This window comes from Octodon degus, unplaced genomic scaffold (assembly GCF_000260255.1).
Source record: "Octodon degus isolate 3935 unplaced genomic scaffold, OctDeg1.0 scaffold00042, whole genome shotgun sequence".
In the NCBI taxonomy this organism is placed as follows: domain Eukaryota; kingdom Metazoa; phylum Chordata; class Mammalia; order Rodentia; family Octodontidae; genus Octodon; species Octodon degus.
The window spans coordinates 2,745,114-2,769,353 of NW_004524618.1; the positions used below are offsets into that span (position 1 = coordinate 2,745,114).

The 24,240-nt window shown below is 51.8% G+C and overlaps 1 protein-coding gene across 1 annotated transcript in view; it reads left to right on the forward strand.

Annotated features, from left to right (window-relative positions):
• Positions 1-24,240, forward strand: part of Cnnm2 (cyclin and CBS domain divalent metal cation transport mediator 2) — a 163,853-nt gene that overhangs the window by 134,536 nt on the left and 5,077 nt on the right. Inside the window, exons 3-5 of the mRNA XM_004631494.2 lie at positions 2,650-2,787; positions 5,101-5,270; positions 19,415-19,508. Of these exons, the coding sequence (XP_004631551.1) occupies positions 2,650-2,787; positions 5,101-5,270; positions 19,415-19,508 (402 nt within the window). The remainder of the gene's footprint in view (positions 1-2,649; positions 2,788-5,100; positions 5,271-19,414; positions 19,509-24,240) is intronic.

Genomic DNA, 24,240 nt, shown 5'->3' on the forward strand with positions numbered 1-24,240 from the left:
GCAGGAAGCCGCCCTGCCTGGTTTCCTGCTGCCCCCCCCCCCCAGGATTGAACTCAGGCCCTTGCACTTGCTGGGAAGCGCTTATTCCACTGAGCCATCTCCCTAGCCCCTTCAAATGTATTTTCACTGATGGATCTTTACTAAATTTTCGTTTTATACATTTGATCGAATTCTTTTCTAATAAATTTGTTTTCCCTTAAGTTTGTAATTTATGTGCTTACAAAGTGGATGGGTCATGCTAGACTGATGGCTGGCAGCAGATGAAATTTCCTTGCCCCAAAACCCAGGGGTCACGGTAGAGGTGACGTGTACAGACACGGGCAGCCAGACACAGGTGCAGGCTGAGCCCCAGGCCAGGGACGGCAGGGTTTGCATGAGGACAGTTTCTGCGTTTCTCTGTCTTCACCTTCTCCGGGGAGGAGGCAGTGTGGCCAGGTGGACTTGGTCCTGGACTGGGCTGAATGTGTGTGTTTCCTGAAGCACAGGATGCACTGGATGGCAGCCATGGGGCTTCTGCTCCGCCCCCAGCCCTGCGCCGGGTTGCGAGCCTCTGCCAAGTCTCAGGATACAAAGAGGGCCAGGTCTGGGGCCAGAGCAGCTGAAGAGGTAGAGATGGAGCAGCTGGACTGTGGCGCTGGCATGGGTGGCCAGGGAGCGGCACGGCGGGCTGGGGCGCCGGCAGCACCACCTTGAGCCAGCAGAAGGCTGCATTCCGTCTCTAGGAGGAAACAGCCCTCTCCTTAGGAGTCAAGTCTGCCAGGTGCTTGGGAGGAATATTTTATATCTGGTAGTGATTATCTCCGAAGACTATGTCTGTTTTCCAGATGTGTATAGAATTCTTGAAATCCTCTTCCCAAGGCTGTTTTATCCTCCTGACTCTTGGAAGGCGGACAGCAGCCTCCTAACAGAAAAGACAGCTGTAGTTGTCACCCTTTCCATCCCACCCTCGTGCCGCTCCAGGGCCCGGCTGTCTCCATAGACTTTGTGAGACAGTGTGAACACATGTGAGACCTTAGGTGCTGGGGTTTTGTAGAAATATTAGTTGAACTTCATTTGAAACTTGATTAGACTGGTTTCCTGTAAAAGTTTCACCTCTTGCAGGAACAAAGTGCTAAACGCGATTTCAGGTCTATTCTAGTTAGTTAACTAGTTAGCTAGTCTTCACACCTTGCAACATTCTCAGCCTCTTTTTATTTTTTCATATGAGACAGGCTCTCAGTCGCCCAGGCCAGGCTGGAGCTTGTCCTCTGCCTCAGCCTCTGAGAGGGGCAGGACGGAGGCACGTGCTCCCGTGGCCAGGTTGTCTCTTGGTCTGGGTAGATCAGGATTGATGACGTCCATTGCCAATAGGAGATTACTTTAACACTTTGTGTTCATTCACACTGTCTGGTTCTCAAAGAACTTCAGATAGAAGTATAAAATATAGGGCCAGCCAGAAAGCTCAGCGGATTAAAGCGCCTCCTTAGGCAGACACAGGGGCCAGGGATTTGGTTCCCAGCCTGTTGCGCTGGCCCTGCCCCTGTGGCGCGCTGAGATGACTTTTTTTTTTTTTTTTTTTTGCGGAACCAGGGATTGAACTCAGGCCCTTGTGCTTGCCAGGGAAGTGCTTATTCCACTGAGCCATCTCTCCAGCCCCTGAGATGACTTTTGAGACTGGGCATGGTGGTGCACGCCCGTAATCCCGGTGCTTGGGAGGCTGAAAACAGGAGAATCACTCCAAGTCTGATCTACATAGCAAGACCCTGTAGACCCTGTAAACCCTGTACTAAATAAATTTTAAAAAATATAAAACCTTTCTCTCCAGGAAAAGCCTTGTCTCCAACCTGTTTTCCCTGAGTGGAAGTCAGAATGAGGCGATTCGTGTTTCCTGGGGATGGGAAGCTGTTGGTGTATGTCTTCATGCAGCTTTTCCTTGATGGTTTTGTGTGAGGTGACACACGTGTCAGGGTTTGGCACACCTCAACTCAGGATTACCTGTTTTTGAATAACCTGCAAGCTAAGCATGGTTTTTCACATTTTTAAATTATTGAAAAAGGCCAATTGAAGAATAATTACTCCGTAGCATATAAAATTAAATGCAGCTTCTGTTTCAGGGTCCATACAGCGAGCTTTGTTGGGGCGCTGCTGAGCTGCAGCGTGGCCTTGTAACAAAGCCTGTAGGACACGGCGTGCAGGGTCCGTGGGGCGTGGCCTTGGCCTCATCCACCCTGAGGCAGGGCCTGGCCTCGTGCGTCTCTGGTCTGGGCCATAGTGAAGCTCACAGGTAGTATCGGTGCTCTGTGGCTGCATCCTTGTTTCTTGAGGGATTGTTTTTGGGCGTTTATTTTCTTCCAGCGGGGGAGGGAGGTGCTCTGAACCTGTGTCGCCCGCAGCCGTCCTGCCCTGTAGCGTGGTGGTGCAGAGCTCGGCACGCCGCTACCCTTCTGCCACTCATGTCACAGAGGGCATCTGCGCCACCCCAGGAGGTTCCGACAGCCCCCAGGGACTCCCTGTGCCTAGAAGTACCCCTTCTCTGCGGTGGGGGCCGAGGGCGTTGTAGGCCGTGCCAGCCCCTGGCGAGCCCCGCCTTCCGCTGTGCTTCCTCTCAGCGACCTGAGCCTGGACAGACGGTGGCCATTCTTTATGTTGTTTCTCTTGTTCCTCTTTTAGCTGATAACAGAACGAAAAAGAGAGTGGCCCACCGTGAAAGAAAGCAAGATTTTTCTGCCTTTAAGCAGACGGACAGCGAGATGAAGGTTAAAATCTCGCCACAGCTGCTCCTGGCCATGCACCGTTTCCTAGCAACAGGCAAGTGCGCTGGTCATGGTTTGCGGTCGCTGCGGGCCCCCGAGTGCTCTCAGCACACCGTGGGGGCTGGGGGTGGAGGCCGGGACCTGGGGTGATGAGTAATGCCACTTTTGTGTTTTGTTTTTTTTGTTTTGTTTTTTGTTTTGTTTTGTTTTTTTCTCTTTAAATTCTCTCCTCTCCTGTGTTCAGTGTCGGCATGAACCCTCTGAGACATTTACCAGAGGTGGACCAGTAACTTAAAATTGGTCTGAAAGGTAAGGATGAATGTCAGAGCCACACTGCATGTGTACGCGAGGCCAGGCCGCCTCCTTGCAGCTCAGCCGTGGGGGCTGCTGCTGAGCAGGCTGACTGGACGGCCTGCCTCAGAGGAATAGGTGAACGCCAGTGGTAGTGCAGGTGCTATATTTTGCAAAGAAGAAAAATAGATTTTTAAAATTAAATCTTGGTCGTTTATGGTTTTAATAAAATCAGAGACTCTAAGGACTTTGACATGAATTTCTTGGTGAGCCCTTCAAACCAGATTACTAGCTTAGGCCCACTGTGGGGCATGTCTTCCCATTACCAAGGCCCCCGCCCTTGCCGGCACTGGCTGCTCTGAGCGGTCGAGGTGGACCGGACTTGAGGCGCCGACCACCCCCGCCCCATGGCCGTCTGGGGGAAGGTGAGCCCTGCTGGCCTGGGCCAGTGTGAGAAAATCAGAAGGCACCCGGAACCTGCAGAAGAAGTCTGTAACGCGCTGTGCAGCCCGTACCTTTCAGCTGCGTGTAGTACATGTTTTGAAAAGGAGGCCACCGGCAGCCACGTGACAGAATCCACCTGTACTTTCAGATCATGTTTTCAGATACATGGAAATGCTTACAGTACAGACATGGGAAGATGTCTATGACACAAGATGGGAAAAATAACAGAGAGAACTCTGTGTACATTAAGATTATGATTGTGTTTCTGTGTCTACACATATACACGCGTGCACAGGTGCACGTGCTGAGGCAAAGCCCCGGAAAGATGCTTACCAGATTGCTGTGGTTGGCCTATAGATAATTTTTGTATTCTTCTTTATTGTTTCCTAATTTTCTGCAATGTACTATCATTATTAAAAAAAAAAAAAAATCACAGGTAAATTCAGAATTTATAGCATTCATGCATAGTAACTAATTAAAAAATGAGATCTTCAACTTGCTTCATATTCTTTTTCTAATTCTGATATTGTTGTTCCTCATCAATTAAGAACCACAGGGGCTGGCGAGATGGCTCAGTGGTCTAGAGCACCTACTTAGAACAAGCTTAGCGAAACCTGAAGCCCAGGGACCACGGTTCAATCCCCCAGCACCACATGCCAGCCAGCCCGCCCCCTGGTGGGCTGGGCTGGCCACACACACACACACACACACACACTCACTAAATAAATAAATAAATAAATATTAAAAAAAAATTAAGAACCACACATATGGACTGGGGATATAGCTCAGCAGCATAGGTGCCTGCCTGGCAAGAGCAAGGTCCTGAGTTCAATCCCTGGTACCAGAAAAAAAAAACCAAAAACAAAACACTACATATTTGCCACATGTGGTACAGGCCAATAATACAAGCACTTGGAAGCTGACACAGGAAGATTTGGAGTTCAAGGCCAGCCTAAGCTACATAAAGAGACCCTGCCTCAAAAGAAAAACCAAAACAAAATGGATATATAAAACTCTGAATGTTACCCTCCTCTGCCTCTGAGAAATCATAAAGTCCAGTTTTGAGAGAGTGCCCATAAGTCAATGATTCTGATTTTTTTTAATTTTAAATAAGGTTTCTGCCTTCATAAATGCTGAGCAGCGTCACTTTCATGGGCAGGTTGGCATGCACGTTGGTCGTGCTCAGCTTGCTTTTGTTCTGAGCCTCTCCTTGGTCCCAGAATTGCTCAGGACAGCTGGGCAGACGAGCTGCCGCAGAGCCACACCTGCGCCACCCTCTGCGCCCGGCCTGGCACCCCCAGGCTGTCGCCGGCCAGCAGGCCTTGCCCTGGAGGCCCTGCTGTGCTCCAGGCTGCTGCTGGCTGCTTTCACTCCCATCAGTCAGCAGTGCAGGATGTTTTTCTGAGGGTGAAACTCACGGCAGGTTGAAAGGCAAGATTAAGAAGGAGCAGACCTGAGACTGCAGCATCTTCTGGTCTCCCAGGTGCTGTCCCCAGTGACCACCAAATGGGGTCTTGTTCCTCCGTGTTGATCGCTTCGGTGCCCAGGGGTCTCACTGCTGGAGCTCCTTGCTTATGAGCATGACCTTTTGCGTCCACTTGAGTGTAATGTCAAGTTGTGTTTATGTCTATAGAAGTAGAAGCCTTTAGCCCATCCCAGATGTCAGAGAAGATCCTCCTCAGACTGCTAAAGCACCCCAATGTCATCCAGGAGCTGAAGTATGACGAGAAGAACAAGAAAGCCCCGGAGTACTACCTCTACCAGCGCAACAAGCCCGTGGACTACTTCGTCCTCATTCTGCAGGTCAGAGGAGCCTCTCGGCGGCCCTGTGCGTGCCCTGCGCATGCCCACGTGGCGTGGAGGAGGCCACACGGCGGCCAGCGGGGCTCGGCTCGAGGGTTGCTTTGTCCTTAACCTTCTGTGCTGGGGGGATTGTATCTCTGGTTTGGTTTGGTTTGCAGAACCGGGGATTGAACTCAGGCCCAGGCCCCTGTATCTCTGTTTTCACGTGTATAAAGTAACAATTTATAGTTACTTTACTTCCAGTATTGAAAGGCTAAGTGTGATTGCTAAGGGACCCAGTAGAATGAAGAATGGTGAGTTAGGTTGTTACATTTTGGGAAGAGTTTGGGGAAGCACCTGCCCCTGTGTTGATCTTGGTGGGGTTTTGAGAATTTTTTATCAGGGGCTCCTTGGTACTCCTTGTGTCACCTTTTCTCTTTTCCATCTCTTATTAAATTTGATCTTACACAGTGACCAAGAGATATCTTAGTGTGTCTTCCATGAAAACCGTCAAAATAATCCATTTATTGCTTTTATCCCCTGTAAGGAACCAGACTCTGTTCGCCAAGAGCTGATGCAAGTCTCCAGGCCCACAGGCAGCAGTAACTAGTTTCTTGCACCATGAGGTAGCCTGGCATTGGGGGGCCGCCTGGCCGGAACGCTGGAAGGGCTCTGTGCTGGCGCTACTGGGAGGCCTGCTCTCCTGTGCGTGCTGCCCGTGGCCTGGAGGCCACGAGCGCGTCCCGGGGGATAAAAGCCCAGTTCTGTTGATTTCTTGTGCCTCTTTTCAAAGCATCCTTTTCGGGAAATCTGAGTTTATTTCAATACAAGAATATTAGCCCCTTAAGCTTGCTTGTATTTCTTGGTCATCACCTTGATATGAACTGGAAATCCTCTTTACAAGAACATCATTAGTAACAAGGCCCTGAAATTTTACGTGAGTCCAGCAAGGCTCTAGTTACCTAAATGACTTACGGAATTTATTTTTATTTGCTGCTAGCCCTTCTCAGATGTGTAGGACTCAGAAATGGGTGCCGTGGATGGGGCCGTGGAGGCCCGCGCCTGCACACTGTCTCAGCGTCCGGAGCGAGGAGCGAGGAGCTGAGCAGGTGGAAGGGTTGCGTCTGCAGGGGCTTCTGATCCTGGGCTCGGGTTCTTGCCTGAGTCCTCTGCTGCCCTTAGCCACAGTCACCTAATTCCTCTGGAGATCTGTGAGCTCAAAACTCCATGAGCCCTGGAGGGCATGCAGTGAGGAGACAACGTTCACGTTCGCATAGTCTGGATGTGCCTGTTCCGTAACCCGCAGAAACGTGGAAGGACGGTGAAGACTGTTATTTGGAAGAATGAGGGATCGGTGTTGCGATCTGTCGGGGTGACGCCCGAAGCGCGGTGCCCCTCAGCACTCCTCTGCGTGGCTAGTGTTCCTTTAGTTGTGGTTCAGTAATGCTCTGTTGCTAGATCAGAAAGCCACAGATCTTAAAAGAAGTTGTGTGCAAAGGGACTGTATCGTCTCTGGCCATGTACGAGTCTCGAACCTTTTAACGATTGTTTGCTACGGCTAAGGCATTTTAGGCAGCTACACCTGTATTTGAATATCTCTTCGTGTCAAATGCCTGCACAAATCTGACAAGCTTGCTGAGCTGATGGTGTCGGGGCTTTGTGTGTGTGCTGGCGGAGCAGGCCTGTGCAGGTGCTGGCGCCAGGGCTTTGGTGCAGTCCTGCTCTCGCAGGCCAGCCAGCTCCCCGAGTGCCGCGGTTGCTCTTCTCTCGTTGCTGGGACAAGTACCTGACACTCAGAGTGAAGGGAGGAAAAGTTTATTTAGCTCAGTTACTGGAGGCTGCAGCCCACACTCAGCTGGCTCCACGGCAGAGCGGCACATAGTGGAGGGCAGCAGTTCATGGCGGTAAAAGGCAGCAAAACAGCAAGAGCACAAGGGAGGAGCAGCAGCAGCAACGGCTTCAGAGAGCAAGTCTGCCTCCCACAAGCTGTGTTGCGGCTCTCCACCCCCGGCTGGGTGCAGGACCCACACCCATAATCCCAGCAGCACTGAGATCCATAATCTCAGCCTTGATCATGAATTAATCTCAAACTCTAGAAGTCCTTGCCCCATGACTGCATGAGGCTTTGGGAGGACAACTAGACATAAGCCATAACACTGAGGTACCCAAAGAATGACAGAATAAAGCACCGTGATGCCTGCTGGGAGCCTGGCATAGCTACCATCATTGCAAAGTGCACTGCATCCTAAGACTTGGGACTGCAGACAGATGGCCAGCAGCGGCGCGTGTGGCCCTGAACATCAGAAACTTGGGTCAGAGGGAGCAAGCCGTCTGCCCTTCCCTGCCTCAGAGCCAGCAAGACGCTGTCCCCTGCAGTTGTGGGGACCCTGCCAAAGCTGCTGTCAGGTGGTAACTGCAGGAACCACGTCGCTGTCTGCGTCTCGGGCCTTTCCCATCGCATGTGCATAAGCTGAAACTTCAGATTAACCCAGAAAAAGAATTTTTAAGCTCTGTTGTACTGAGATGTATAAGGGTGATGATAAAAACATAGTAAAGGATAAGAAAATCTTTATTGGCTTTCCTTGCCCTAAATAACTTAGCAAATATACATATAAAAGGAGAAAGTGGAGAGGAACGTTATTTTGGTGGAAATTATTTTTATCATCATAAAAGATCAAGGGCCGGGGAGATGGCTCAGTAGAATAAGCACTTACCTGGCAAGCGCAAGGACCTGAGTTTAATCCCCGGTTCCGGAAAAAAAAAAAAAAAAAAAGCGAAGACTGCATAAAAGATCATACCAGGAAAAGTTATATAGTATTTTAAGGTTGCTAGTAAAATAAAGATAACTGATTTGGAAAAAAATCAGACAAAAGCCAGTGAAGTATACCATTTTTAAAAAATGTATTTCGTACAGGGTCTACAGGGTCTCACTACACAGATCAGACTCGTAGTGATCCTCCTGTTTTTTAGCCTCCCAAGTGACGGGATTACAGGCCTGCGCTACCACGCCTGGTCTCAATTGCTGTCTCAGCGCCCCGGCGGTGGGGCCGGCGCTGCACGCTGGTGATTGGACCCCAGCTGCCGCGCTCTGCCCAAGCAGCGCTTTTAGTCTGCTGAGCTATCTGGCTGGCCCTAGAAGTGTACTTTTTAAAAAAGTATATGACTCATAAAAACTGATCATGCACTATGTCTCAGAGTACATTCTAGTAATTGCAAAAAGGAATTTCATAAAATCACCTACATAGGTCTTCATAAAATTAGACTAGGAATAAAAAGTATACAGTTTAAAAGTACTAACAATGGTGCTAAATTCTCTTGCGTAGGGTTTATCTGTAAGGCACAGGACAGTGTAGTCATTTGTACAAAAGAAAAATGAAGATTCCCTGAAAGGTTATGCAGGAAACTGACAGTAATTGTCCCTTCTTCTGAGGAGACAAGGAGGGCCAGAAGGAGAGGGACAAGGCGCGTTGCTCCCATGTGTGGTTTGAATTTCTCAGTATGTGCATGTCCTATCTATTTAAATTGTCATTTAAAAATAGAATTAATGATAAAAGAAAAACCTCAAAGAGCAAATGAATTAGGGGAGAATACATAGAATATCTGAAAATAGATAATACACCATAAAAGACTATTAATAATGTAAATATCATCTTACAATATATTAGAATTTTAAGAGATGTTATTTCTTAATAACATCTTAAATAAAACATGGAGAAGGGCCGGCCAGATAAGTCAGCAGATTAAAGCACCTGCTTAGGCAGGTGCAGGGGCCAGGGTTCGATCCCCTGGCGTGCCATGCCAGCCCTGCCCCCAGGGCACACTGAGACAGCAGTGGAGACTGGGCATAGTAGCACGCACCTGTAATCCTAGCGCTTGGGAGGATGAAAACAGGAGGGTCACTACAAGGCCAATCTGTGTAGTGAGACCCTGTAGACCCTGCACTAAATTCATGAAAAATAAAAACATGAACTATAATTAGCTCAAAAAAGAACAAAACAATAAGCTAAAAAAGAAAACTAGAAATTGTCATAAAAATAAACTCAAATGAAAAATTCTTACAAAGCACAAATCAAAATTTGATATCTTAGGGCCTGTCATGCTGGCTCTGCCTCTGGGGTGTGCTGAGACGGCAGTTGAGACTGCGGCAGCATGTGCCTGTAATCCCAGCTCTTGGGAGGCTGTCAACAGGAGAATGACATTTTAAAAGATTAATAATATCAGTATTTCCTGTGTATGGTAAGACTGAGGCTGAGGCGAGAGGCTCCCTGTGAGTTTGGGGCCAGGCTGGGCTACATAGTGAGACCTGTTTGAAGAAAAAAAGACCCAAAGTATTGATACTCTCTTGGCATAATTAATGTGATAAAAGAGAAAAAATAAAACAAAGTTTTCTTCCCCCTTAAAAGGAACTGTAACAAATAATGGGAAAAAATTGAACTATTTAAAACAATCTTTGTCTATTAATTTGGTACAGGGTCCCGCTACACAACTCACACCCATAGTGATCCTCCTGCCTCAGCCTCTCCAGAGCTGGGATTACAGGCGTGTGCCATCATGCCCAGTTCAATGGCTGGCACAGCACGCCCACGGTCCCAGACAGGTATGGCATGTGGTACGAGGGATCAAATCTGAGTCCTTGTGTCTCCCAGCGGGTGCTTAGACCCCTGAGCTCTCTCCCCAGCCCCAAAATCAAACTTTTAAGAGTTGCCAATTTCCATATTCTACAAATAGTGCAAGATGAGGTCGCATGCTAGTCAAAGACATTGTTTATGATGACTGTGAGCCGAGTCCTAGCAGCATAACATGAGGGGCTGTCCCGACTAAAAGCCGGTGAGGATAACAATATATGTGGGGACTTATTCATCATGACGCTGTCTCAGTTTGGTTTATTTTAGGGTGAGCCACTAGCTTAAGGACAACTAAACTAATATGTATCACATTATTTAATAAAGCCGGAAAATGTTCTTCTGCTTGTGTCAATAGATACATTAGCTTTGTCAGCTGACAGATTTAAATATCTGGAGTGTAAACGGTAGACAGGAAAGGTGCTGCTGTTGCTTATACCCTTAGGTTAACAGCCTCCTGTCTAAGTACTTATAGCTTACGAAGAGATGTAAATATATTTATAGTAGATCTTTCTTTCTTTCTTTCTTTCTTTCTTTCTTTCTTTCTTTCTTTCTTTCTGTTTTTTGTATTTAGTACAGTGTCTCACTACATGGATCAGACTCATAGTGATCCTCCTGTTTTCAGCCTCCCAAGCCCTGGGATTGTAGCCGCCCCACCATGCCCAGTGTCAGCCAACATCTCGGTGCTCCCCTGGAGCGGGCCGGCACAGCATGCCAGGGATCGAACCCCGGCCTCTGCGCTCCGCCTAAGCAGGCGCTTCAGTCCCCTGAGCTGTCTGGCTGACCCTTGTGTATATCTGTTAATTATAAAATAGAAGCAGTTCATGTGTCTAATAGCTAACATTGCGGTATGATAACGAGGGGCCCTTCTGCAATAATTAAAGGGTGGAAAGTGTATACAAAAATGTAAAGTCCGTATGTGCACAATATTTGTAACTGTAAAAAATTATTTTTCTAATACAAATAAAAGTATAGCAGGTCACTGTCCAGTTTATACAGCTGGTATTCCACAGTGGGCCCTTCAGTGGCTCCCAAAGGCGTCGGGGGTCTAAGCTGTGAGCCAGGGGTGCGGATGCTCTACAGCAGTCCCCAGGGCAGTCAGCGAGGCCGCAGGGAAGGGGCGCTCGCCTGCGTACTTATAGGAATGCGTCTTCCCCTGGAGGGTTTTTCCTCCTTGTTGACTTCATGCTTCAGATTAAAAAGATACTCTATAAAAAAAAATTTTTTTTTCAGTTGCTTTATCCATGTTCTTTAAAGCCTCCCTAAAATAAACCTTTTTATTTTGTTGCTGTAACATCTTAGAAGGTGTTTTAGTTACTTTCTGGTGACTGGGATAAAGTACCTGACACCCCGGGTTAGGGGGCCTCACAGCTTGTAGAGGTCTCAGCCCACGTCTGCCTCCAAGGCGGGGCAGAGGAGAAGCAGTTGGCCGCGCGGCCGCCCCAGGAGGCAGCCCCCGGGGAGCCCTCCTCTCCTTGTTACCCACACAGGCTCTGAGGCACGGCGTGCCCCCGGGTGGGCCTTTCTGTTAGCTGTGCTCAGAACTACATGAAACTGGGGCTGGGGAGATAGCTCAATGGCTTAAGCCCAGAGACCCAGTTCCATCACCAGGGCTGCACATAGTGCCGGCCCCAGAACCAAGTGTGGTGTGCACACCTGTAATCTCAGTGCTGGGGAGGCTGAGACAGGAGGGTCACTGTGAGTCAGCTGTGTAGTGAGACCCTGTACCAAATAAGTAATTAATTAAAAAAAGAACTACACAAAGCCAATAAGGGGACTAATCTAGTTATCCCCGAGTGTAGTTGTCACAGCCCATAATCTGGGGTCACACACCTATGATTAGTCACCTCCCAGAAGCCTCACCTGTGAGTGCAGGAGAGCTGGGTGGGGGACATCTAGGTGTAAGCGATAACATTCTGCCCCTGACCCCAAAAGACTCATTTGTATCCTTTTATGCAAAATTATTTAGTCTGCCTTTTTTTTTTTTTTTTGGCGGAACCCAGGATTGAACTCAGGTCCTTGCGCTTGCCGGGCAAGAGCTTATTCTACTGAGCCATCTCCCCGGCCCCTAGTCCACCTCTTAATTATTGCCAAAGTCCTGGCAATTTCAGCATTGCTGGAGAGCCCAAGTCCAAAGTCTCCTCTGAAGGGCCGTCAAATAGCTCAGTGGATTAAAGCTCCTGCAAGCAGGCACAGGGGCTGGAGGTTCAATCCCCAGGGCCGGCTGTGCCAGCCCTGCCCCTGGGGCATGCTGAGATAGCAATTGAGAGATTGAGACTGGGCATGGTGGTGCATGCCTGGGACCCCAGCTCTTGGGAGGCTGTAAGCAGGCAGATCACTACAAGTCCAATCTAGTAGTGAGACCCAAACACACTGTAGACCCTTCCCTAAAATACAAAAAAAAAAAAAAAAAAAAGACAAAGTCTTCTCTGAGATTTAAGGCAAACTTTTAGTTTTGAAACCCTGCAAAAATGAAAAGAAAATTAAATACTTTTCCAACATACAGTGGCACAAGATAAACATTTCCGTTTCAAAAGGTACAGATAAGGGAATGGAAAAGAATGGGACCAAAGCAAGTCTAAAATCCAGCAGGGCACGTTACGGCCTGGAGTTGCGTATCTAGCATCAATCTGTGTGACACCATGTAGACGCCAGGCCTTCGGTGGCTCTGGTCCTGTGATGGCCAGGGGTTGCACTCTCATGGCCTGTCTCCTGGGCTGGCTCTGTGCACTCTGCAGCTTTCCTCAGCTGATCCATGCTTCTGGCTTCTTCACACGAGTCCGATCTGTAGTGAGACCCTGTAGGCCCTGTACTAAATACATTAAAAATATTAATATATAAATAAAAGCAGGAGCTGGTGAGATGGCTCAGTGGTCTAAAGCACCTACTTAGAACAAGCTCAGCAAAGCACAGGGACCGCGGTTCAATCCCCAGCACCACGTGCCAGCCAGCCCCGCCCCCTGGTGGGCTGAGCTGGCCACACACACACACACACACACACACACACAAATAAATAAATAAATAAATAAATAAATAAATATTTAAATAAATAAAAGCAGTGCCATGTGGATGAGACCAGCGCTGCACCGGCTGGTGCAGTGGCCAGGCTTCCTGCTGTCTCGGCTGTAGAAACTGAGCGCTTGCGCTGCTGAGCACTGCGGATGCAATCCTGAAGAACAGACCTCCAGCGCATCCCCTGCTGTGGAGTGTGGCACTCTGGGGCTCTCTTCTCAAAGCAGTTTTTGCTTTTGCAATGTTGAGGAAGCAAAGGGTAGAGCCCTGCTAGTTCTTGTGATACCCATAACCATCTTTTCTGTTGGCCTGTGCAGAAGTGTTTCTATTGTATCCCACCTCTCCAGGTCAACATTTTACTGGGGCTTTCTTTTTTGGCCGACTCAGACTCTCAGAAATCAGTCTTACTGACCTTTTGATCTTGATTCTCAGTGTAGATCTGGCTAAAACCCCCTAACAGCCGCCTCAATATTAGACTCCCCTGAAATTACTTGTGCCAGGTTAATTAGTCCATCACACTTAATCTCAGTCTCCTGTAGTCCTTTTCATGAGAAAAATGTGGACAAATTTTCTGCCAGAGCGTAACACACACGGCCTAGAGTGCCGCTCCCAGCTCGGCCCTGCTCCCCACAGGAGCCTCCTGTGACAGTCTTCAGCAGCGGTGTTTCTTCCTGCGTTGTGGTCTTCTGAGCTCTGACCAGAACTCCCATCCAGCGGGGCTTGCAGCCTTTCAGGGCTGGCTTGCCAGCGGCGACCCCCAAAGCTTTCCATAAGCCAGTTCCAAAGCTTCCTGAGCCTGTGCCCAGTCGTATCACAGCAACAATCCATCTCTCTGGACCAAGTTTGTGATACTTCCTTGGTGCTCAGAGCGCAGTACCCGGCACCCAAAGTTAAGAGACAGGTTTATTTTGGCTCACAGTTTGTAGAGGTTTCAGCCCACAGTTGGCTGCTGCAAAGCAGGGAAGACTGGCAGAGGGGCCTGGTAGAGGAAACAGTTTATAGCATGGCGAGCAGGAGGCAACTTTCTTTTCCCTTTTTATTCTATCCTAGCTATAAGCCTACTGGTCGGTCCCGTCCACATCCAGCATGGGCCTTCCCAGTATCCATACTCTGAGTTATGCTAAGCCGGAGGACTGGGCCAGTTACCATGGTTACCATGCACTCAAAGCCCAGTATCACACACCAGTGATCCAGCAACCTCCCCAGAGCCACACACATACGTGCATGAGGCCTTGAGGGGACGTGTAGGTACAGGCAGCAGAGGTTTTACAGCCCTTGACAGCACTTCCTACTTAGGTTTCACCTCCTCTTAGGAGATTTGAAGCTGTCAATACCAAATTTTCTGCCAGGGATCCTGGTAGGAGGCTCACCATGGATCCCGGCCCTGGTAGGAGGCTCGCCATGGATCCCGGCCCTGGTAGGAGGATCGCCATGGCTCCCGGCCCTGGTAGGAGGATCGCCATGGCTCCCGGCCCTGGTAGGAGGCTCGCCATGGCTCCCGGCCCTGGTAGGAGGCTCGCCATGGCTCCCGGCCCTGGTAGGAGGCTCGCCATGGCTCCCAGCACTCAGGAGGCCACACCAAGAGGCTTGCCATGAGTTTGAGGTCAGTCTGGGCTACACAGTGAGTTCAAACTAGCCTGAGCTATACAGAGTGAGACCTTGTCTCAAAAACCTAAAAAGCAAAACAAAAACTCACAGATTTTCTTTCTTTCTTTTTCTTTTTTTTTTATTTTTAGGGAAAGGTCTACAGGGTGTTGAGGGTCTCACTACTAGATCGGACTCACAGTAATCTGCCTGTTTACAGCCTCCCAAGAGCTGGGATTACAGGCGCCACCACGCCCAGTCTCAGTTGCTGTCTCAGCGTGCCCCGGGGACGGGGCCCCACAGCAGTCCCCGGGATCGAATCCTGGTCCCTGTGCCTGCTTGCAGGCACTTTAATCCACTGAGCTATTTGGTTGACCCTCACAGATTTTCTTACAGGATTGTGAATGTCAGGTTTTTGTGCCCCAGTGTAATAACGGATCTGCAGTTTTAAGTGCAGGCAATTCGCCCACTTCAAAAAAAAAAAAAAAAAAAAAAAAAAAATTACTTGGACTCTCAGCTGTGACCCTATTTTTAAAAATTATATTGAATAAATAATACCTATAAATATAAAATTTGGTATTAGCTCCTTTTCCTTAGAACTGTTATTCATGACTACAAAGCAAAACCAATTTGCAAATTATTTCATTCTAAGTGCAAATAAACGTACCAAGTAAACGCAGAGCCATGGTGCTTTTGGCTCATCCAAAGCCCACTTGCGCAGGGCGGGGACTGGGTGCAGTAGCGCTTACTTCTCCCCCAGGACTCTGGGTTTCAGAGTCGGGGCTGCCTTGACTGTCTATAGTGCACGGGGAACTGGCAGTTATTTTGTCTCCACTGGGTGGGATCAAGTCACTTCCGTGTGAGTCCAGCCCCGTCCTTGTCATCTAGCTCAGCTTTCTCACTCTGATGGGCCCAGGTGCCCTGGGGACCTTGTTCTTGCAGGTCCCGGTCCCGACTCTGCTAGCCGTGGGCAGAGAGGAGATGCCGCTTTCCTAACAGCTGGGTTGTGTCCGCAGAAGGGCGCGCCAGACGTTGGAGTCACACATCTTGGTGTGGGGCGCTGAGGCCCAGGGCAGCGGTGGCTTTGGCACCTGGCGGTTGAAGTTGGTTAGATTATGGTCAGTTCAGATGGTATAAAGTAATTCTTGAACACCAGAATATGAAGGGAAGAAAACATCTATGAAGCAAACTCGGCAGGGTCCACCAGATGGCAGGCTTGGGCAGCGCAGGCGGGTGGGTGGGCGGTGGCGTGGGTGGCGCTGCCCCCTGTGCCAGGACTGCTGGCAAAAGTCTGGTGTCAGTGCCCCCGGCATTCAGTTGCCTCCCTTTGGAGTCCAGCCTTTCTGTATGCTTTGTGATGGTGACAGTGAAAAGGTAAGGAGAGCACACCAGGAGGCGGCTGCTGACGGGAGAGCTGAGGCTAGGCCTCCTGTGGGCCCAGCTGCGGACCAGAACCCGTGCCCTCAGGGCGCCTAGAGTCTGTCCTGCCCCGTCTGTGCTCCCTTCTTCCCTCCCTCCTTCACTGCCTTGTGCGATATGGTAGAGTAGATTTATGAATATTTCAAGCGCAAAATGATATGTAGTGCCTTCCTTATATGGAAAAAGTTACCCGAGAAGGCACTAATTGATTTGAGCCTGGCGAGCCGCTTCCTCGAGGGGGCAGCCCTGATCTCTGTACTGGGGCTAGAAGCTGCCATGAGCCCTCTTGGGCCTGTGGGGCCACACCAGCAAGTCAAGGACATGATTGTTGGAGTCTTGTTGTAGCACTTACCTGCCAGAGGAGCCCGGCTCCTGTGGAGAGGGCCAGGCAGTGGGGCAGCTCTTAAACCTTCTGTGATTGTAAAACCTAAGAATGTTCAAGCTGAACAAACGGCAGGGATCCTTTAATCTGTTGTGATTTTATAAGTGGAATAAAATTAATCTCGTGCAATAGTTCCTAAGTGACAAGACTTGTCACCAGTTTCACCAAAATGAAAGTCAGTTGCAATGGATTTTCCATAAAGCTGCCTATGTACATTCAGTTTGAAAACTCATCCTGAAATTATTTATGTTTTTGAAATTGGGGGGCTTTAAATAGCTGGTCTTTTCTGAAATGATGGTGAAGGTCAGTAATGAAGCAAAGCCTGGCCGCCCTGTGTCTGCCCCGGTTGGGCTCTGGACTCTGAGGCAGGGAGCCCAGTGGCTCTTCCTTGCCGGATCCTGTCTCCACGGCTGAGCTGGCTGTGCTCTGGGGTTAGCAATCCTCTTGTCTGTGTTCAGTCAGCGGCCCGAAGCCTCTGTGCCCTCACGAGAGTCTCATGAGCGTTCAGGGCTTGCGGCTACCAGGCCGGGGCTGCTGCTCACAGACAGCCAGAAGCACGGCCTCCCAAGCTCTGAGCTAAGAATCCCAAGGCCCAGGCCACGTGCTGCAGTCCCCTGAGAAGGTGCAGGAGAGGGATCCCACTGGGTCCCGCGGGAGAACCGTGGTCCTGGGTTCCTGCAGCAGGTCCACTTCAGGACAGCTTCTTTTCCAGAGGCAGATGGTGGGGCGGTGGCAGTGGCTGGGGGCATGCTGGCCAGACCCCAGATGGTGACCACGGTGCTGCTGTCCTGCGTCGGGAAAGAGCTGAGTGCAGCTGGCAGCTGTTTGCACAGACCACACACACACACACACACACACAACCCGTGGCCTGTAAGGAGAGCCACCAGATCCAGGGGATGGGGTGGCTGGGGCTCTGTGGCAGCCATCTCTCTGCATGAAAGTCCACGTAGAGAGAGAGTGGCAGGAGCAGGGAGACGACAGGCTGCGCAGCTGCATCCCGAGAGCCCAGGAGGCTGCACTGGCCAAACCAGAGCTCGGCGGGACGTGCTGGGGAGGCCGGGAGGACCTGAGCAGCGTCCAGCCCGCGCAGTCTGCCCTCTGCTGCCCTCCAGGGAAGCTTGTCTGCCACAGGCAGCGGCTCGCCCATCCCTTGCTCCTGCAAGCCACCCCACTTCCCTGCCACCCGGGCTCAGTGGTCCCATGGCTGGAGGGCAAGCTGCAGCCTGCTCCGCTCTGCTGTCCAACAGCGCACCTGCTCCTCCCCGAACTGCGCACTCGCACCCCTGGCCCCCTGACCAGCCTGTCACTTAGGATTCCCCTCTCCAGTGAGCCTTCAGCCCCCTTGCTTTCGGCCATCCCCATCTGTCCTGAGCTTTCTTGTTCTCTTCCTTAGCGTCTGTTAGCCTTCTCTCCCCTGCTCCTGTTCCCCCTCTTCCTTTATCTCTGACTTTAGGAGGAAGGCCATGTTCGGAGGTGGGATGGGGTCTCGCCTCCCAGCCCTGCCACTTGCACAGCCCGTTCCAGACTCTTCTGTCCCCTTGCATGCGGCATGGCCTTGAGTCACCCAGAGCCACCTTCTCTTGGGACGTGCCTCCTCCCTCTGCCTCTTGGAGCTGTCCCTACGACCAGGTATGGCCAGCCACCCGCACCTTCACAAGGCACCCTTCTGGCAGTTCAGGCAGCCCCAGCCCCCTGGACTTTGCTTCCTGCATGGACATGGCTTTGGGCAAGGCCAGGAAGGACAGGCCCTTCTTGGGTTCTTGCCTCGTATTCTGCTCGTGGGTGGCCTGGGCTGGCTTTCACAGCTCCCTGACCCCGACGATTCCACGTTCAAGGGCCAGGCCTCTCCCTCACCACTCAGCCTCCCCCACAGGCCCTGCCTGTGTTAGTTTTCAACACCTGCCTGTTGTTAAAATTCTGTGAGATGTGTGCCTGTAATCTCAGCATTTGGGAGGCTGAGGCTGGAGAAGTGCAAGTTCGAGTCCTCCTGGGGCCATTTAAAAGCCCCAGGATCAGAACAAAAAGGGCTGTGGGTGTAATGGGTGAGAAGACCTTGGTCACAGTCTCCCATGCCACTCGATGAGTAGGCAGAGGGCCAGGATTCTGAGGATGGGGCACTGCCTGCCATGTGCCAGGCCCCTGGTTTAGTACCTAGTGCCACCCAAACACTCAAACAACTCCCACATTGTAAGTTCCTTTCTTAGAGCAAGAGAGTGAAGACCAGTTTTTCCACTGAGTGAAGGAAAACCTGAAAGGATGATTGGAGTAGCATCTCCTCAGCTGGGAATTTAAGATGCAGGCCGATTTCGCAGGGACTGACTGGAGTGATAAGCGTGCATCAGCGCTGCTCCGCGCAGCTCCGCGCAGCGTGTGGCTGAGGCTGGCTCTGAGGCCACTGCGTCCTTCTGAGCCTCTCTCCTTGTGTGTGCTTCATAGAGTTGGGTGCGCTTAGTGAGTCAGCAGAACATTGTGATGTGTTTGTTCCGTTTCAGTGGGTGGCAGCCACTGTGGGGTGTGCCACAGGCCACTCTGGTAGGTGACTTGGGCAAAACCCTTGCAAGAGCGTTTCAGGGCCCAGAGATCTGCTGCTGAGCGCCTTCATGGGTCAATCTTGCAGGTCTACTAAGGGGCTGCAAGGGTGGCCACAGTGGGGTCGTCCCAGGAGGATGGGGGTGCGCAGGCTCGGGGCTGGCACGGAGGTTCATTCCAAGGAAAGAGGCCTTTCTCAGCACTTTTCTGGGACAACAAGGGGAATCTTGTGGGCAGTGTGCACTCAGGTATCTGAGTAAGGCCTGGCCACTGGCCACTGCCCACTGTCAGAACGCTGTGATCTCGCGACAAAGCAGGCTGTGTCCCGAGCCCCTCCGTGGTAGGGCTGTGACCAGGCTGACCTTTGGCCCTGGGTCTGCCCCACACTGTGGAGGCCCTGTTGAAGAGCTCTAGGGTACGGATACTGGGAAGATACTAAGTGGGCGCACGGATACCAGCTAGCAGGCTGGCGGGCGCCCTGCGCATCCAGCTGGATCTAGTTTTTCTATTTAGGATTGATTCACCCACTCCAGGGAAAGGAGTGTAGACAAAACTGCTAGAGAGCGGGCGGGTGGGCTCGTGCTGCCGTCTGAAAGCTGCCCTTTCTCTTTCTTCAGGGGAAGGTGGAAGTAGAGGCTGGGAAGGAAGGCATGAAGTTTGAAGCAAGCGCTTTCTCATACTACGGTGTGATGGCCCTCACGGCCTCGCCAGGTGAGTCTACCCTGCCTCGCAGGAAGTCAGGCCTTTGCGTCAGCGCGGCCGACTATGCTGTCTGGTTTGATCCCTCCCCTGATGTGGTTCTGGTGCTTTGAGACTGCAGGTGACAAGTGTGTGCCTTCCTGAGCTGTCACACTGAGCACCTGTGGGGCTCAAGGGCCTCCCTGGCCACTTTCCCCCAAGTAACCACTGCCATTTTGAACATGGTGAAACTGGAATTGCACAGGTTGTCACCCCATGCCTGTCACTCCGAGCCTGGCTGTCCCCTGTGCGGCCCCCCGCTGCCCTGTGTGGGCCTTGCCCTGCTGTGGAACAGCCTATAGCTAGGCCGAGGGACGCGGTGGCCGCCTGGTTCCCTGCAGCACACCATGCGGCTGCGTGTGCGCCCCTGTGCCGCGCAGGGGTGTGTGTCCCATGCGCTTCCGCAGCTCTGCACACGGCAGCCGCACCCAGGGGCTGCGCTCAGCGCCCCACTCTGGTCTTCTCAGGAGGAGCTGTGCGGAGCTTCCGATTGCCTTTCCCTAACTGGCACGGCTGCTGCTGTTCCTGGCCGCATGGGGTGTGGGGTAGGGGAGTGCTGACTCCGGCGGGCGTTGGCCACGTTGTGAGCACGAGGAGCCTGCAGGTGGCCCCTGCCCCAGAAGGAGCGTGCACGCCAGCCCCTGCCACCTTCCCTTGGCCTCTGGCCTCGGGCCCTGACCCTCTCCGCCTCACCTGTCTTTCCACGCGCCACGCAGGCAGGCACAGCCCCCAGGTAGACAGGTGTTGGAGTGCCACCTCGTGGCCAAAATACCAAGTGACATGCTGTGCCTGGAAAAGAGCGTGGCTCTGGCCGGCCCACAGCCCTTCCTTCCTACGAGAAGGCTGGCCCTTCTCCAGCCTTGTCTGAAAGCGGGAGGGGCTCTACCTCCAGCCCCACTGTCCCCACTGTCTAAGGGGCCCAAGGATGCAGCAGTGAGAGAGCCAGACGCGCGGCAAGGCCCGGCTCCGCACGCTCTTGCGCTCTGTCCTCCGCACTGTCACCTTGGACCTGTCTTCACTCACCTTAAGGAAGTCCTTTTTAAGCTTGATGGTGAGCATCAGGACTTAGTGACGGGATGCTTCGCAACCAGGCGTGGGAGGCCTGGCCATTTCTGCAGCTGTGTAGAGGTGAAAGGGGTTTGCTCCTTATCCCAAGTTACAGTGCCACTGCCTGTTACTAGGACAGAGGCAGTGACACTCAAGGAGGTGCAGCCAGAGGAGCTGCTCTAAAGCACGCAGGTGGCGAGGCACACAGCTACATGGTGAGGCTGTCTCAGAAAAACAAACCAAACTGAACAAACACAGAAGAAAGCTATTGTAAGTGTGACTATTTCTTACAGCCAAACTCAAATTAGTCCCAGGTTATCAGAACCAAGTCTGCAACGCAGTTTTAAAAAAGAAAAGCTGAGTTCAATCTCTGGTACCACCACCAAAAAAAAAAAAAAGAAAAGAAAAGAAAAGAAGAGAGGTGCGTGCTATATTTGTATTGGTTCCTGTTTCTTTAAACCTAAACCTTAGCTCAGGCCATACTGGCCCGTCACTAAAGGCCAAATCCTTCTCATAAAAGGACTCGAGGGCTGGAGAGATGGCTCAGTGGTCTAAAGCACCTACTTAGAACAAGCTTATCAAAGCACAGGGACCGCGGTTCAATCCCCAGCACCACATGCCAGCCAGCCCCGCCCCCTGGTGGGCTGAGCGGGCCACACACACACACACACACACACACACACACAAATAAATAAATAAAATTTTTTAAAAAAAAGGACTCGAAGAATGGCCCCTCGCAAGGAAACCGTTTCTGCCGCCACAGCCCCCTCACCTAGGTTGGAACCAGCAACAAGAAAGGGGAGTTCGTTAACAGCCACTCATTTATTCCAAAGCCTCACGTGTCACTTGACCTTGCAACTGAGACCCGGGCTTCTGTGTTCGTGGGGAGCTACGCTCGGTGTGGGCTCGCGCCACAGAGATGGCTGCTGCTCGCTGCCCCAGGCCCCGCCTGGCAGGCACATAGGTCCTTGTTCTCTGGGCATGAGCCCTGCGTCCGGGCTGCAGCTTGGGGCTCAGCAGGCAGGGATGGACAGGTCCTCAGTCGGCCAGCTCGGGAAGTCGGGGCTTAACGTTCTTGACTGCCTCCTGTTCTCTATTTTGACATTTGAAATAATTCTAAGGAAATTCCAATTATCAGGTCAAAATGACAGACTGGGTGTGCCCAGGCACCGGCTAGCAAGCTGCTGGCACCGGAGGAGCGCTGCGGGTGCCAGGGCAGGAGAGCGCGGGCAGCCGGGCGGCGGCTGCGGGAGCCGCGGGAGGTGGCTGCCGCCGGCGCGCCCTCTGCGGCCGGCCCGAGGCGGGCTGTGCTCCGCTCCGCAGTCTCCGCCGCCCGCGGGCGCTGGGTGGGGCTGAGGGCTCGCCTGGGAAGAGCCCGCCCGCTGCTGTGCCCGGCTGTAGACAGCCTCGCTTGCCTTCGATGCGGTCTCACCCTGTTTTTCTCCGTTTTCAGTTCCTTTGTCCCTGTCCCGTACCTTTGTTGTCAGCAGAACAGAGCTGTTAGCGGCAGGCTCTCCAGGTAATTGTGCATGTTTCCTTCTCGCGATTCTCCCAGCTGCTTCCCGTCGTCGGCCCGGGAAGGCCCGCTGCTGCGTCGTCGCTCCCTCTGTTCAATCCCCAAACCCTAAGGTTCTCAGGGTTGATAGTGAGCTGTCGAGGAAAGCACTTGCGGGCCGCGGAGATGGCTCAGTAGAATAAGCGCTTCCCTGGCAAGCACATGCCGCAGCAGCTGCAGAGAGCTGCGGCAACCCGGAACCCGCGTCATGCCGCGGGCACGCGCGGGCCCTGCCTGCTCCCCTGCCCCGCGGGCCAGGAGTCCTCGCCACAGCAGGCAGGGGCGTGGGCTGGCGGGGTGCTGTGGGCCTCGGAACGAGAGTGGCGCTTGCTGCAGGATGCAAGCAGCCAGGATGGAAGGACCAGGAGCCGTGCTGAGCGAGCGAGCGAGCGAGCGAGCGGGGAAGATGCCCTCCTGCTTCTGGCCTCTTTCCTGGGCATGCGGGCGCATAGGTGCGCGCGCTCCTGCCCTCCCAGCAGCTGGCCCTGCTTCGTTCTTTGTTTTGAAATTAGTACTGTGCACATTCATAGCCAGCTGCTGGTTACTTCCCTATCGGAGACCCTCGCCATGCCTGGCTAATATCTACAGCCCTTAAAAAGAAAGGGAAAGCTTAATCTTTCCTTAATTAAAATTTCTAGGTTTTCTTATTGGGTAACAATTTTTCTGTATTATTTTGCCCCACATGGTTTTTATTTTTAAACCTGAGTGATGAAATTTGCTTTCCATAGTCTACTCTTAAATGCTGATATTTGATGAAGGAAGCATTTTTTGTCTTAGATGGAAACTAACATGTCCTCAGATCTTCGCTTAAAAGTTTAAGTATTTGGGGATGAAATATGATCTACAGAGGCATTTCAGTGAAGGCAATCTGTAGAACACATCTGTATGCACACGTGCGTGCACACACGCTGCACATGTGTGGGCATATGGGTGGGCACATGTGTGGGCACATGGGTGAGCACGTGGGTGGGCATGTGGGTGATCACATGTGTGGGCACGTGGGTGAGCACTGTGTGGGTACGTGGGTGAGCACGTGGGTAAGCACGTGGGTGAGCACATGTGTGGGCACATGGGTGAGCACGTGTGTGGGCGCGTGGGTGAGCACGTGTGTGGGCACAGGGGTGAGCTTGTGTATGGGCACGTGGGTGGGCACAGGAGTGAGCACATGTGTGGGCACATAGGTGAACATGTGTGGGCACATGGGTGAGCACATGGGTGGACATGTGGGTGGGCATGTGCGTGGGCACATGGTGAGCACGTGTGGGCATATATGTGTGCATATGGGTGAGCACATGTGTGGGCACATGGGTGGACATGTGGGTGAGCATGTGTGTGGGCACATGGTGAGCATGTGTGGGCATATATGTGTGCATATGGGTGAGCACGTGTGTGGGCACATGAGTGAGCATGTGGTTGGGCACGTGGGTGGGCACAGGGGTGAGCACATACTGGGGCATATAGGTGAGCACATGCATGAGCATATGTGTGAGCACATTTGTAGGCACATGGGTGAGCACATGAGTATGTGCATGTGCATATGGGTGAGCACGTGTGTGGGCACAGGGGTCAGCACATGTGTGGGTACATGAGCACGTGTGTGGGTACATGGGTGAGCACGTGTGTGGGCACATGGATGAGCATTTGCATGGTTATATTTTCTCTCCCCATTGTATTTCTTATATCTGCTGCCTATTTGTTATGTTTTTATTTTTTGAGATAGGGTTTCACCTTGCAGTTCAGGCTGACTTTGAGCTCCCTATGTAGCTCAGGATGGCCTCAAACTCTCAGTGATCCTCCTGCTTCAGCTTCCCAAGTACCGACGTTACAGGCATGAGCCATCACACCCGCTTCTGCTACCTATTTATAGTGTCCTAGATGCTTAAGTAGGTGATTTTTGGCTGAAGCCCAAAGAAAGGTCATTTGTATTTTGCTTTTACTGTAGAACTTAGACTTCTTGGTTCTGCTCCCACCACCCGATCCAGAATGGAAAAGCGGGGCTGGAGAGATGGCTCAGTGGTCTAAAGCACCTATTTGGAACAAGCTTGGCAAAGCATCAGGGACCGCGGTTCGATCCCCAGCACCACATGCCAGCCAGCCCCGCCC